Raw genomic sequence first — 15,346 nt, forward strand, 5'->3', positions numbered from 1 at the left:
GACAGTTGTTGCTGGTTTTGTAGTTTAAAGCTCATTTTAACAGCCAGTGAATAAAGAAGCTCTTTTTTTAAAACTGTACATAAAATCCTCAGACATAAAAATCCAGAGGCACAGGCAAGGATTGCATCTTTGAATTAAAATAAACTATTTTCCACTTTACGTTTAGACCATGTAGTCTTCTATTTTGGGTGTTTTCTCTGTCATGACCTCAGCATTGAGTTGGCGGACATCTTATCTCAGAGAAGATAAGTAGAGGTAAGGAGGTGCCAAAAGAGATGAGAAGCAGAAATATGACCAGTGAAAATTATGATAATCAACAAAAGTCATCCCTAAAAACCTGCTTATTTAAATGTATTTGTAATTTATGAAGAAGAAAAAAAATACATTAGGTCTTTAAATCTGAAGCACTGAGATAAAATCCAGACAATGTAATAAAATTTGCAGGTCTAAAATACACATTGTCTTAGCAAACATTATGGAAAATTGCAGTGCTGTACAATGAAGTATTCCCCTCGCCCAGTTTGGTCTTAATGGGTTGTTAGGACAACAGCAGCAAAACACTGAGTAAAGACTGTAAAAAGAGTAACGCCTTGAGTCACGTCTGGCTATATTTAGTAGCATAAAGAAGGCTTTATAACTTGAGTTAGTGGTACACCCTCACTCATACACTCAGATTCATTGCCTCTACTATGATCTCCCAGTCACTTACAAAAACTCACTTCGATATAAAAATATTTAAAGTGCGTTATTCTTAAATAATTTGGTCCTGATTCAAAAAAAAAAATTATTTTGCCTTAATAATTTATTGCTTTTCCCATGTTTAACAGTAAATAAAATATTTCTTTTTTTCTGTGGATTTTGTTTCTTGGACTGGATCAGAATCATTGATCCCAATCTGACTGGATAACCAGTACAGCACCCTATGGACAAGGAGAGATGAAATAAAACAATAAGTGAAAATTTTGAATTTCGAATGGAAACATGTCCAGGTCCCATTTCATAATGTGACCAAAATGATGAAAAAATATAAATAAATCATATTGAGAATAAGGAAAAACTAATTTTAGTAGTATTTTGTGCATGCATAAGTCTAATGTTAGGACCACTAAGATTTTTTGTATATTGACATAAATTTCATGTAATTCAATTTTAAACAATACAAATATTCTTTATGAATTTAATCTCACTTTAGCTAAACAATGTCTGCTGCTGACATTTGATGATCCAATTCAATCATACAATCAAGAAAAAATGACTTCACATAACCAATCATCACATTTGTGTTGTGTTATTTAGTTTTTCCTATTCTTCTGGGTTTATTTGACCTGTACCCTCTACTGCACAGGCATGAGTTTGCATTTCCTTCAGCCTGAGGTTTTATCATTTCACTTTTGGTGTAAAAGGGCCTTTACATTTGCCAAAAAAAAGAACTTTGGGGGAGTGGGGTTTTGTGTAACACATTGCTTTTAAAAGTAAAAGCCATTAATTGGTTTCTGAGAACTGTGAACATGCAAATGTGTTATAATATTTAAAATATTAAGTTAAAACTCATACTTCAAATAAACATTTTAGGGGTTCGACTAAAAAAAAGTTTGGGAATCCCTGTTATAAGACTGTTCTAATGTTTTACTTTTCAATAAAATAGAATATAAAATAAAATAAATAAATAAATAAAACAAAATTAAATTAAAATAAAAGAAATGAAATAAAATGGGAATTATAGGAATTCCAATGAATAATTACTGTGAAAATTAAGAAAATTATTACCCTAGCATGAGGAAGACAAGCAGAAACATTGCAGTCAGACAGGTGGTGAGAAGGGCAGGACTGGGCATCCACAAGGTAAATGGATCCTTAGGGGACAGTGGCGGGAACTGGCCTCCTGGGAGGAGAGCCTGTTCAAATACATCCTGTAGTTCTACATGGCCTAACTGTGCCAGAGGGACCACTGAGGTGGAAACCACAGACATTTGGTATAAAGGAAGTGAGATCAGTAATAGCAACAGCACAGGAATGTTATTCTTTTTCATATGTGCGTGGTCACCTGTGAGGTAGTAGTAGATACGGACAAGAGAGTCTTCCTGAGAGAATATTTCACACTGGTAGGTGCCTGAGTGCTCTGGCCGGGCAGAGGAGATGAAGTAAAGTGGATCCACTCCAACCGTGACCTCATCAAACCGATCCATCAACATCGTTCTCTCCTGTATTTCAATTTCAGCATTTGTAAGTACAAAAAAAGAATGGTAAGGAAATTTAGCAAGTGGGACTATATCAAAAATATAAAAATAAAAAATATATAAGGCTATATAGCCTCCTCTAATTTTGTTAAATTCTGCAGGAAACATACAGTAATTTTGTCTGCATTTGAATAAAAAAAATAAAAAAAACAAGACGAATGAATAAATGAATTTATGACATTCTGTAATTTTTCCTGCATAAAAAAATATTTTAAAGATTATTGCTACATTCCCCTTTAATTGGTAAATTCTACATACTATAAACAAACATACTATAATTTTGTCTGCATTTGAATAATTTTTTTTTTAAAAAATGAATGGATGGATGGATAGCCTATAATCTTGTCTGCATAAAAAAATAAAAACAAGATCAATTAATAAATGAATTTATGACATACACTGTAATTTTGTCTGCATAAAAAATATTGCTACTTTCCCCTCTAATTTTGGTAAATTCTACAGCAAACATACTACAATTTTGCCAGCATTTAAAAAAAAAAAAAAAAATTGATGGATGGATGGATATCCAGTCTGCAGGAAACATACTATAATTTTGTCGGAATAAAAAAAATAAAAACAAGGGGAATGAATGAATGAATAAATGAATGAAATAGTAATTATTTTTAGTTTTGCTCTTTGGTCATTTTAAACTTTGTCAGCCATTCATGATTTGAAGTGATTTCCTCCTCACCACTGCATATCTCCAGACAATCTCAGCATCTGTGGGCAGCAGGAAAGGGACCTTACACCACATCTGAGTCCTGTTGTTTTCCTGTACAGTGATTTGCTTCACTGTAAAAGCACACACATTACACACACAGAAATACATTGGACACAGATCTGTAACACTTCACCTTGCAATTGAATGCCTTTTGTCAACAGAAGGACAGAGGCAGCACAGTCTGCCCACCATTCACCTAATTATAATATTTAAACAGAGTCTCTGGAGAGAGCAGCCAAGGAAAAGATACGTTGAGCAGTAATTGTAGCTGTGCTGAGTGGAAATGAATACCACAGTGTGTGGGAGAGGGCCTGCCATCTTAGGTGACCCACAGGGCTATCTGTGCGAAATGATATTATGTGTGAAAGTGTGTCAGGGCCCAAGGTTTCGTTTAACAACTTTGCTGTACTCTTAAGTAGAGTTAAAAGCTATAGATGTCTGCGCTGTGTAAATGCCGTTACATAATTACAGAGGTGGTTCTGTCAGGTTGAGTTATAACATATCCATCATGTCAAGTGTGGAGAGAGTGGGTGGGTGTGGGGCTGCATAGAACTACATATCATAGTAGATTGAACAGAAAACTGCACACGTGAAGGAGCCTGTCAACTCACCAGGGCAATCCAGCGGGAACTCACAGGAGTCGTACTGACAGGTCATGCAGTTATAAACGGCACCTTGCGCCTGGAAACCTAAACAATACATTTTATCCCATTTATATTACAACCCGAATTCCGGAAATGTTGGGACATTTTTTAAATTTGTATAAAATGAAAATTAAAAGACTTTCAAATCACATGAGCCAATATTTTATTCACAACAGAACATAAATAGATAACATAACAAATGTTTAAACTGAGAAATTTTTACAATTTTATGCACAAAATGAGCATTTCAAATTTGATGCCTGCTACAGGTCTCAAAAGAGTTGGGTCAGGGCATGTTTACCATGGTGTAGCATCTACTCTTTTTTTCAAAACAGTGTGAAGACGTCTGGGCATCAAGTTTATGAGTTTTTGGAGTTTTGGTGTTGAAATTTGGTCCCATTCTTGCCTGATATAGGTTTCCAGCTGCTTAAGAGTTTGTGGTCGTCTTTGACGTATTTTTCTCTATAAGTGAAAGATCTGGACTGCAGGCAGGCCAATTCAGCACCCGGACTCTTCTATGACGAAGCCATGCTGATGTAATAGCTGTAGTATGTGGTTTTGCATTGTCCTGCTGAAATACACAAGGCCTTCCCTGAGATAGACATCATCTGGAGGGGAGCATATGTTGCTCTAAAACCTTTATATACCTTTCAGCATTCATAGTGCCTTCCAAAACATGCAAGCTGCCCATGCCGTATGCACTTATGCACCCCCATACCATTAGAGATGCTGGCTTTTGAACTGAACGCTGATGACATGCTGGAAGGTCTCAATCCTCTTCAGCCCGGAGGACACGGCGTCCGTGATTTCCAACAAGAATGTCAAATTTGGGCTCGTCTGACCATAGAACACTTTTCCACTTTGAAACAGTCCATTTTAAATTAACCTTGGCCCACAGGACACGACGGCACTTCTGGACCATGTTCACATTTGGCTTCCTTTTTGCATGATAGAGCTTTAGTTGGCATCTGCAGATGGCACAGCGGATTGTGTTTACCGACAGTGGTTTCTGGAAGTATTCCTGGGCCCATTTAGTAAAGTCACTGACACAATCATGCCGATGAGTGATGCGGTGTTGTCTGAGGGCCCGAAAGACCATGGGCATCCAATAAAGGTCTTTTGGCCTTGTCCCTTACGCACAGATTTCTCCAGTTTCTCTGAATCTTTTGATGATGTTATGCACTGTGGATGAGAAGATTTGCAAAGCATTTGCAATTTGACATTGAGGAGCATTGTTTTTAAAGTATTCCACAATCTTTTTACACACTCTTTCACAGCTCTGCACATCCTTACTTCTGAGAGACTCTGCCTCTCTAAGACATCCCTTTTGTAGCTAATCATGTTACAGACCTGATATCAATTGACTTATTTAGTTGCTAGATGTTCTCCCAGCTGAATCTTTTCAAAATTTCTTGCTTTTTCAGCCATCTGTTGCCCCCATGCCAACTTTTTTGAGACCTGTAGCAGGCATCAAATTTGAAATGAGCCGACTTAGTGGATAAAAGTGTAAATTTTCTCTGTGTAAACATTTGTTATGTTATGTATGTTCTATTGTGAAAAAAATATTGGCTCATGTGATTTGAAAGTCTTTTAGTTTTCATTTTATTTAAATTTAAAAAACGTCCCAAGATTTCCAGAATTCGGGTTGTATAATACTTTTTTAAAACTATTTGAAAATAAAAAAGCATGTATTTTTTGGAAAAGAAGTGTATGGAATAGCTTGAATATTATCTCAAATTAAAAGATCATCACACTGTTGTGATTTCTGATCAGTATTAACAGTAATAATGTCAGATTTTGTCAATTTAAACTATTTGTTATTATTATTATTATTAATAAAAAACATTTCAGTGAACGCCCTAGCTTAAAAACCCTCTTCTGAAGAATCAACAAAGAAATGATGGAACCCATACATTTCTACAAGAACTCTAAACACGGTCAGTGGTTCTTAAGGCCAGTTCACACCACACTGACAGACAGTGTCAACCTGGACAATCACCAGATTACAATACCTCAGACGTTCCATGACCTGACAAGCGACGCTTCAGCATATTCAATCTGTGAAAACACACTCGGATAGACACCAACAGGGGCAACACACTGATCCAACAAAACCCAACGAAGTGTCTGTTGGTGTGGTGGGAATTGGCCTTTACAGGAACACCATCATAAGGGAAATGAGTTTCTTTAGTACTCAGTGGGATATTTGGGGCACCTTAGATGCCTAAATATTCTCCTAAGGTTTCTGACAGTCTAGCAATCTGAGAGACCTCAAATTACATTACAAGCACTTTTTCCATCAGGAGGGTCATGACATAGAGGTAACTCACCACATGGGGGAAAACATCCAGAGGCTGCAAGAAATTATAAAAAAAAAAAAAAAAAAAAAAAAAAAAAACTTTAAGATACTGCAATATCCATGTGCAAGGAATGTATAGTAGTTTAATAGTTATTAATACTGAGATGGCTGGGATGATGGCTTAATACTGAGTTGTAAGGCTAGAGAAATTATGAAGAGAGAAATATGAGGAAATTGTGATAAAACTCATAGAAAAAAAGTGAGAGCAGTTTTGAAGATGAAGGCTCAGCTCCAGGTTTTCATGGTTTACCAAGCAAAAGAAATGATGTGATGAAGTGATAATGCGAGTCTCACCTCTGGGCAGCTTTGAGGCTACTGCAATGAAATTGTTTGCTGCTGCCTGTAACCTGAACTCATACACTGTATCTGAAAAAAAGGGAGGAGATGGGAGGACAGAACCATTTATCTCAATTCGGCTCAAAGTGTGCATGTCAGTGATTATGTATGTCTGTTCTATCAGGCTCTCTCCCTGACATTTCATGTCAGTCTCTGTCTGTCTTTTCCGCTTTACCCAGTTTGAAAGAAAGATGGGCTCTGTATTTAAAATGCTGCATCAACAACTTAATTATTGAACAATTAGAAATCACCTTAAGTAAGCACTTCTTTTTGAAACATTTCAAGAATCTGTATTTTCTCTGAAGCAGGCCGATGATATCAATTATTGTTGTATTAGGTAAAACTTGTAATCAAACCACTGGAACGGACAGGTTTACAGCTTTACCATATCCAGCTTGTCATAAATACACTGCGTTTCTGGGTGCGGAAAGTGTAAGCAATCACTTCACATTTGTACACATCAGTTTTCAGAATATGTTATGTAAGAAACTGAGTCTCTAGGCATGTGTATCCTTTGTAATCTAGGTATTGTTGGAGTTCACTGATAAGAATATCAACATTTAGCCTACTATTTCAAATTAATCACATCTGAAAGTAAATATTTAGCCTTCTCTGTTGTCTCCAGATAAATCCTTCTACAGGTTGTTGGTTATAGCCTTAATAAATTGTCACAGCCTGGTCCCAAACAGTTTATCACTTAGTTGCTGAATATATTTAAATAAATTAGATTAATCTGTTACCATTATTTGTCTGCTCATCAAATTCCTCCACTATAGGCATAATTTCAGCCATCAAGATATTCTTCAGCATCAAGTCATAGCCTCTTCCTGAGAAGGAAATACAAAACAATAGCTGAACACAACAACATAAAGTGTAAAAATGACTTTTGCATGTTTTCATCCATGTTTCAAATTTCATCCAATTTAATTAGGCTACTATTTAAGAAAACCTAGCTGAAATTCATAAAACAGAGTAAAAATGACAGAAATTAGTGACAAGTTAAATATGACACATTTCAATCTTACATAGTGAAGAAAACATTGTACAGTGTGGAAAACCGCTTCTTCCAAATGATGCACATCGATGACATTTTTATACTTTACATTTTATACAATGGAAAATAAAACAGATAAAACCAATCAATAACGCAAAACTACTGTAAGAAATATCACTGCACTGTAGCTTTGTTGCATAGCAACTTTGTGTTACGTCAGGAACTAGGCCTAAACCAGCAGAAGATAACATTCATGAATTTGCATACTAAAGAAAAATAATTTAATAAAACAACATTTAATAATATTTAGCTTGTTAACATTTTTATTATAACAATAAACTAAGTTGACCAGATTTCTGAAATGGAAACCGGGGACATTTCCTATCTGAGTGGTCAAAATATCACCGAAATCTCATTTGTTATTAACTATTAATAAAAAACGGGGACAATACATTTTGGAAGGTTTTTGTTTTTTAATTGTTCACTGTAAACCCTAATAAGTTGAGACTACTCAAATCATTTGAGGAAAGTGATTCCCTCAGTTCAATTGAGTAATGGGGTAATTGACAACTCAATTTAAATGAGTTGACCTAATGTGGTCTTTTCATTGAATTAACTTAAATGTTTAAGTACAGATAACTTGAAAGGTAAATATGGGTTCCCTATATCATTACATTAATAATAATTATGAATTAATTTTATTATTAGGATTTTTGGTCTGGTTTTAATACAATTCACCAAAAAACTATTACACTACTAACCAGGCCTAACTAAAAAAAGTATTACACTATTTTGAAAAATCACATTAGAAAATTAAAACAACATAAATATGAGATCAGATAAATAAAATGGCATTTAACAAATATTTTTAACATTTATTATTGAATTTAATATTTTCATTTTCATGAGCTGTACAGAAATTACAACTTTTTAAACGTTTAACTATTATTTTGCATTTTAGACTCATTTTAAACACTAAGTTGCAAGTGTATTATTATTTTATTATAATTGTTTTATTTATTCATATCTGAGTGTACCTTCACCTCGTGATACAGTTAAGACGTGTGTGGAAATTGCTGCTTTGTGACTGAGGACGTTTAAATTGTCCAAAACCATCTAGCACCCTGTTGAAGCCCTGTTATAAAACACAAAACCGTATTACTTTAATTTAACATGAATAGTTAGTATGTTATTACCTTAAAAGCTGAAACCAATAACGATGTTTCTTTTGATAATTGATGATAATGGCGCTCTGCTCAGGTTACGTTCTTCATGAAGTAGTGGCGCGCGCGCGACCAAGTGTAGCAGTGACAGTGTAGCTGCACGGCCCCCTCTGTTGGTGAATATAATTACTACACGATTGATCCGATAACCAACAGGCTGCTGTGTGTTGGTCAGGCTTTTTTGCAATGTATTTGCGGATTATTTTGAACGAGCTATAAAACGGGGACATTTCCGGGGACTGCTCCAGAGCACCAAAAACCGGGATTGTCTGGTCTGGTCACCCTATTGTAAACGCAAAACGACCCTCGAGGCCGTGCCGTCCTTTAGCTGTGACGACACCACAGCACAAATTCTCGTACGGTAGACATTGCTTAGTAGCATAATAATAATAATAGTATGTGATTTCTTAATTCTTACCTACTTTCCCTGCCTCCGTTACTCTCGATTCATTGTTGAATATCCGATCCAGTGTTTTGAAACAAGAGTCTACATTCCTTATATTGTATTCGGTAAGAATATGGCCCCAACACAAACGAAGACTGTCATTGACATCGATAAAGCACTGATAACAATTCAAAGCTGTGCTAATAAACGAGCTGAAAAACAACAGCTTCACAATCAACACAAACATTTCTGTTTTTACCGGAACTGTTAGTGTTATTCTTCAACTTTCTTGAGAAAATAATATGAAACTAAACATCTTGATAAAATTCAGTTGAATGATTACATCATCATGACGAAATAGTTATTACATTAGCCCAGCAATACAGATAATAAGATGGTGATTATTTGTGTTACAATTTAAATATAACTTATATAAAATTTTTTTTGCTCGTTCAAAGTCAAGTGTGACCACGGCTTTATAGTTTTCTTAAAGGGCTAGTTCACCCAAAAATTAAAATGATGTCATTTATTACTCATCCTCATGTTGTTCCACACCCATAAGACCTTCGTTCATCTTTGGAATACAAATGAAGATATTTTTGATAAAAACCGATGACTCAGTAAGGCCAGCATCGCTAGCAAGCAAAAACACTCCCTTTTTCAATGCCCAGAAAGCTACTAAGAACATATTTAAAACAGTTCATGTGACTACAGTGGTTCAACCTTAATATTATAAAGCAACGAGAATATTTTTTTGTGCACCAAAAATAACAAAACAGCAATTTTATTCAACAATATCTAGTGATTGGCGATTTCAAAACACTGCTTCATGAAGCCTCGAAGCTTTAGGAATCTTTTGTTTTGAATCAGTGGTTTGGAGCACGTATCAAACTGCCAAACTCACGTTAACTATTGAAGTTTCAAAACACTTATGACATAACGAAGCCTCGTTTACTGAAATCATGTGATTTTGGCGCTCTGAACCACTGATTCAAAACAAAAGATTCCTGAAGCTTCATGAAGCAGTGTTTTGAAATCATCAGGGAGTGTTATTGCTGGCGATGCAGGCCTCACTGAGCCATCATATTTTATCAAAAATATCTTAATTTGTGTTCCTAAGATGAACGAAGGTCTTACGGGTCTGGAACAATATGAAGGTGAGTAATAAATTACATAATTTTCATTTTTGAAACCCTTTAAAGAGTTAGTCCACCCAAAAATGAAAATTGTGTTTCACCTAAAAATTAAAATACATCATTTACTCACTACTACTTTCCAAACTTGTATGACTTTAATTTTGTCTTTGGAACATAAAAGAATATATTCTGAAGAATACTGCTGGGAATCCTATAGTCTACTTCCATTATATGAGAAAAATAAAATAAAAATACATCTATGGGAACCAAAACTAGCCAAATGATGGCAGAATTTTCATTTTTGGGTGAACTATCCCTTTAACATTGGTGAGGCTAGTTTGTCTTGATCATGCAGTGACTCCAGACAAAAGCAATATATGCATGTGATGTTCATGGTGGTCTTGTGTAGTGTTCCTCCATGTTACTAATTTACTCCATTGTCTTTTCAATCTTCCTGCTCCCATTATGCATCATTTTGCTGCAAAGTGAAGAGATTGGGAGTGTGTGTGTGAAAGAGAGCAGAGGAAGAGAGAGAAGGAAAATGAAAGGGAGAGGGTGATGCCTGTGTGCCTGTTGATGATGGTGGTGGGGTGCCGTGATATTGCAAATGATCCAAATTGACCGGAACAAAGAGAAAAGCAAAGGCATTCTGTGCATGTGATCAATCACTGATCTCTGAGCAGCAGAAAGAAAGGAAAAAGACAAAACATCAAATTACAATAATGCGACATTAGAAAAAGCATAATTGGCATTTAAAATAGATCAATATAAAGGTTGAAACATACACATATTAAACCAAAAAAACTAATATGGAAGGACTCCCAACATCAATGTGTGTGTGCCTGAGAAATAGAGAGGACTACCAATCAAGACCACAAGCTCATTGCATCCCATATCCCATACCCCTCCCCCCCATTCCATCACCCCAAAACACCCTCTCCTCCCTCCACCCCCTCTTCCCTGTCTTTTCCAAAGTGTCGCCATGGTAACGAGACAGGGTGCCTAATACATGAAGTTAATATATTTCCCGTAGCAGGAGCGACTTGGGTACTAATGCATTCATCTGTCTCTGCAAAGACAAGCCAATCAATAGTGAGCAGGAGCCCCACCGCAGGCCTGCCAGAGACGGCCTATAAGCAATGATCAGAAGACAGGTAGCATTGCACCACACTGTCCTGAGATGCTTATTTCTACAGCTGGCCTTCCAACAGGAGGCCAGAAAGTCACAGAGGGTGTGCTGAAAAATTAACATATCATGGAGTGCCCTTTTTTTCCTGGGTTCATTTGTCATTTGCGATTTCGAATGTGCGTCACATGTGGGACAGTGAAATTTTTTTACAATATGAAATGTTATATTATTTATTTATTGTCAGCCATGATTGCGTCTAACATGTTCCGATGATGCCTTGTGGGATGTTTCATTTCCATTCAATTCAGGTTTATTTGTATAATGCTTTTCACAATACATATAGCACATAGCAGCTTTACAGAAAATGCAAGTTTGTCAAAGTAATGTCCATATGACAGTAATATACAGCTATAATATAATACACATTATGTGGTCCGTTAATACCAAGCGGTCACAATAAACGTGTTAGAGCAGCATTTATATTTTGTGCTTGTAAGGATTACATTAGGATTATATCTGACAGTTTTTTATGCTGATCCAAAATCATCTGAAATCTCTGCAAATTTCTTTTGCATCAATTTAAAAGAGGACCGTTGATAAGTATTACAAATTATACCTGAAAAAAGGGGTTTGGACTGCATTGCGCTGCTCAGATTCAGTTACATTTTCACACTCACTTCATTCAAGCTGTCAATGTGGACAGAGAGCAGAAAACACACAATAATTGCATCAAAAAACTAAAAATTCTCCAGCGATACTTCGTGGGATGTTTTATTTCGCTTTCATTAATGAATTATTTTTTAAATAGCTCCACTGATAAGCATGAACAAATTACGCACACATAAAAGTAAGAAAACTCAACGATATTTAGAAACAAGGTACTATGAGAGCATCAGATGATGATGCATATTGACATATTTGCATCAACAACTCTGTACAGCATGTCCATAAATATATCTGTCTTATCTTGTATGTACCTTATGATAGTATGAGTGTTGATAATATTATGGGGTCACCACCCTTGGCTGTCTTCTCATTGGATCATTTCTTTGTGTAGAACATAAAGCCAGCCAATAGGGTGTGTCCCCAGTAGTCACTACCTCAACTGGAGCACAATCTAATAATTTACAGTAGAAGAACTCCAAATCTAAACATAAAACTGCTCTTTTTCAGCACGTTTAATCAGGTTCTGTAAATACAGTTCAAATTCATTTAAAGACACAATAAAAAGGCAAATGTTTTTCCTTTGTTTGACTTTTTGGGATGACGGCGCATGCAGCCCTGTTCCTGAGGACCTCACCTGTGACCTAGTTTGACCTCACAGGTTAAGGGTCTCAGGGACAAAGAGACATACTGTGAAAAAACAGGACCATGTTGCTGGAAGTAATGTGCTATTACATCATACTTTCGAACATGTTTTCTTTTTACTGATGTCTTCGAAACCTCAAACATTTAAAGCACCTGGAAAAAGGGCTCCGACTGCATTGCGCTGTCCAGATTTTCACCCTCACTCTATTCAGACAGTGAAGGCACACAGAGAGCAGTAAACACATAATGTTTGCACCAAACTGTGTTGTGTCAGTCATAATAAAACCATGGGGTGTTGTTGATGGGTACTTTTACTGCAATATGTTTCACCGCAGAGGCTGCAAGCAGTGGCATCATCCTCTGCACGAATCTACAAGGAGCTTTAGGAAAACCTCATCTGCCTGAGGAGCTTTTCCTTTGGAAAAATCAAAGGTTCATTCGCCGACTCCTGAGACAACGATAGAGGATTTCTTCGCAATATTACATAACAACCATTCGGAAAAACTATGATCAAATAAAATGAACTTAGAGTGTGAAGTAATTCTTAGTAAATTATTAAATAAAAAAGCCATAAATCATCAACAAAAACAGCCAGAACCATGTTAACACTTGAACGGCACCTTCAGCTGCCACCAGGTAACATGAGGACAGGGCTAAATGGGATAACGACAGCATGTGGAAGTAATCCAATTTCCCCCCAATGTCCAGGTGTTTGGTTGAAACCTGTTAAGATAAAAACAATACACATATGAATATATCCAATATAAACATTTTAGGAGGTTAAACAAGTGGATTCATGTTACACAGTGCACAAACTGCAAATGGGGACCCGAAGAAGGTAAAATGGTGCAATAGTGCCCCTTCTTGGCAGACAGCTGGTACAACTGACACAGTGACTGAGTGAGTAGAGACACCAAACTGTTCAAATTCGTCATCCTGAACATCACTAAATGAGGAAAGATTATGAATAATAAAAAAAAATCTTTTCAAAGAAAAAAATGTGCGAGTTGACAAACTGATAGACACTAGGCGGTTGCAGACATGCAATACTAGACTGTATGCAGATTAAAAAATACTATGATGATAAAATATTTCTCAAACATCACAGTGTCATGAATTATGAAAACGACTGCAGTAGTAGTTAGACCCACAGTTCTATTGTCTATTTAAAACATACCAAAAAACGCGCTTTTAATAATCTAAACAAGCGTACTTCAAAGCATCACTACATCTCTGCATTAGAGACATCTGTGCACAGGTGTGTCAATCACAAGTGCCACAATAAACTGTCTATGACAAATACAAGCCTCTGCTGTGCCAAAAAATGCATGATGATGTAGCAGAGGTGAATGGCAAAAATCCAAAAGGAGATATACTACCTTATCATGGCATCTGGACATGCAGACTTTGACAACGTCAACCTCTGTGGCGACAAAAAGTGCATGTCGACATATGAAGTCTGTCGAAAACTAAGCAAATATGGTGAAAAAAACAGCTCACGTGCAGCATGAAGGATGCGGAAATGTGTCTGACTCCGAAAAGTTAAACCTGATGAGACAAAGACAAAGTGAAAGAAAACGGAAAACGAGAAAACGTCCATCCTTTCCACTCTCTATAGGTCCAATCTAAGTGTCTGGTCATCTCTCCCTCTTTCTATGGATAGAGAAAAACAGTCAGACAGCCAGTCAGACACACAGACAATGAGCTCACAGGCAGGTAGAGCAAAGACAATCACACTGATCCCATAGGTAGCACACAACCTACCTCCCCTACAGCAATCCTATAGTCTACAGCACCACGAGCCCCTCAGACTGTGTCCTCCCTGTCAGACAGACACTCACGCACACACACACACATTTTCTGCCTTTGCCTTTGAGTCTTCCATCACTCTGTCTCTCTTCTCAGCATCTCAAGCACTCACATGCCTTGTCCCCAGTCTCAAACTCTCGCTTTTTTCCTCTCAATCCCTCCCTAGCCTACAACATCCCTATTCTCTCTCTCTCTCTCTCTCTCTCTCGCTTTCCCTCGCTCACGTTTTTTCAGGCATCGTGTCTCCGTTACTACCCCTGCCCCCCTTCTTTCGCAGTCTGTGCGCTCGTGTATGCGTGCGTCTGAGAGAGGAAATGTGTGTGAGAGACAGAGGGAGCAGGGAGGGGGCAAAGGGGAGAGGAGAAGAGAGTCGAGAGTAGGAAGGAATGGGAAACGAAGGGGGAGGGTCAGAATCTCAAACAGGGTGAGAAGCCACAGAGCATCAGGCTAGCAAAATGATAAAGCGCTGGAAAATATTACTCCCTGCATTTGCCGCAATCTTCTGTTAATCAATCTGTGGGTACGTCTCATCAGATTACGCTCAGTCTTCCTGACGTGCCGCACGGCTACATCAGTACAGCAAAACGGCTATAGCTACTTGTGCACTAATGTGCTCACACAGTACTACATATATTTTTCAGCACCCGAAGCATCGCATTTTGTGCATTTGAATCCATTTGCGGCAGGTTAAAATGGACATCATAAGGATAGTTCATGCAAAAATATATATAATTCTGTCCTGTATGACCTGTATGACTTCTGCGGAACACAAAAGAAGATACTTTGAAAAATGTATTTTGTTCATTTAGTGAAAGTCAATGGGGTCCAATGTTCTAGGGTCCAACAACATTGAACCCCACTGACTTTCAATGTATAGACAAAACAAAGTATGAAAATATTTGCATGTTTGCAAAGGAAAGTAAGTCAAACAGGTTTAGAATGACATGAGGGCAAGTAAAAAATGGTAAAAATGTGACATGCTATATGTATTAATGGTATCCTTTGAAAAATAATACTATAATCAGGTCATGTGTCACAGAAATACATTGTATGTGTCTAAAAAAT

General features: G+C 36.9%; 1 protein-coding gene and 1 long non-coding RNA gene across 3 annotated transcripts in view; both read right to left on the reverse strand.

Moving 5' to 3' along the window:
• Positions 1-413: 413 nt before the first annotated feature.
• Positions 414-9,258, reverse strand: spaca6 (sperm acrosome associated 6). The gene is made up of 9 exons (XM_048153882.1): positions 8,933-9,258; positions 7,038-7,124; positions 6,256-6,327; positions 5,933-5,956; positions 3,570-3,647; positions 2,929-3,029; positions 2,045-2,201; positions 1,768-1,948; positions 414-920 (listed from the first exon to the last, which is right to left on the reverse strand). Exons 1-9 carry the CDS (start codon positions 9,144-9,146, stop codon positions 821-823), a joined length of 1,014 nt encoding a protein of 337 aa, XP_048009839.1. The 5' UTR covers positions 9,147-9,258; the 3' UTR covers positions 414-820.
• Positions 9,259-11,444: 2,186 nt separating this feature from the next.
• LOC125243980 overlaps positions 11,445-15,346 on the reverse strand; it is a 31,722-nt gene continuing 27,820 nt past the window's right edge. For both annotated transcript variants that reach the window (XR_007179197.1, XR_007179198.1), the window contains one exon: positions 11,445-13,195. This is a non-coding gene — a long non-coding RNA (uncharacterized LOC125243980). The remainder of the gene's footprint in view (positions 13,196-15,346) is intronic.

This window comes from Megalobrama amblycephala, linkage group LG13, assembly GCF_018812025.1.
Source record: "Megalobrama amblycephala isolate DHTTF-2021 linkage group LG13, ASM1881202v1, whole genome shotgun sequence".
Lineage (NCBI taxonomy): Eukaryota > Metazoa > Chordata > Actinopteri > Cypriniformes > Xenocyprididae > Megalobrama > Megalobrama amblycephala.

Coding starts and splice junctions, on each gene's coding strand:
- spaca6 (XM_048153882.1), bottom strand. CDS start 9,146: ATGTTTGTGTTGATTGTGAAGCTGTTGTTTTTCAGCTCGTTTATTAGC. Junction 6,328..7,037: donor TGATGAGCAGACAAATAATG/GTAACAGATTAA, acceptor CCTTTTTTTCAG/ATACAGTGTATGAGTTCAGG. Junction 5,957..6,255: donor AGCCTCAAAGCTGCCCAGAG/GTGAGACTCGCA, acceptor AATTTCTTGCAG/CCTCTGGATGTTTTCCCCCA.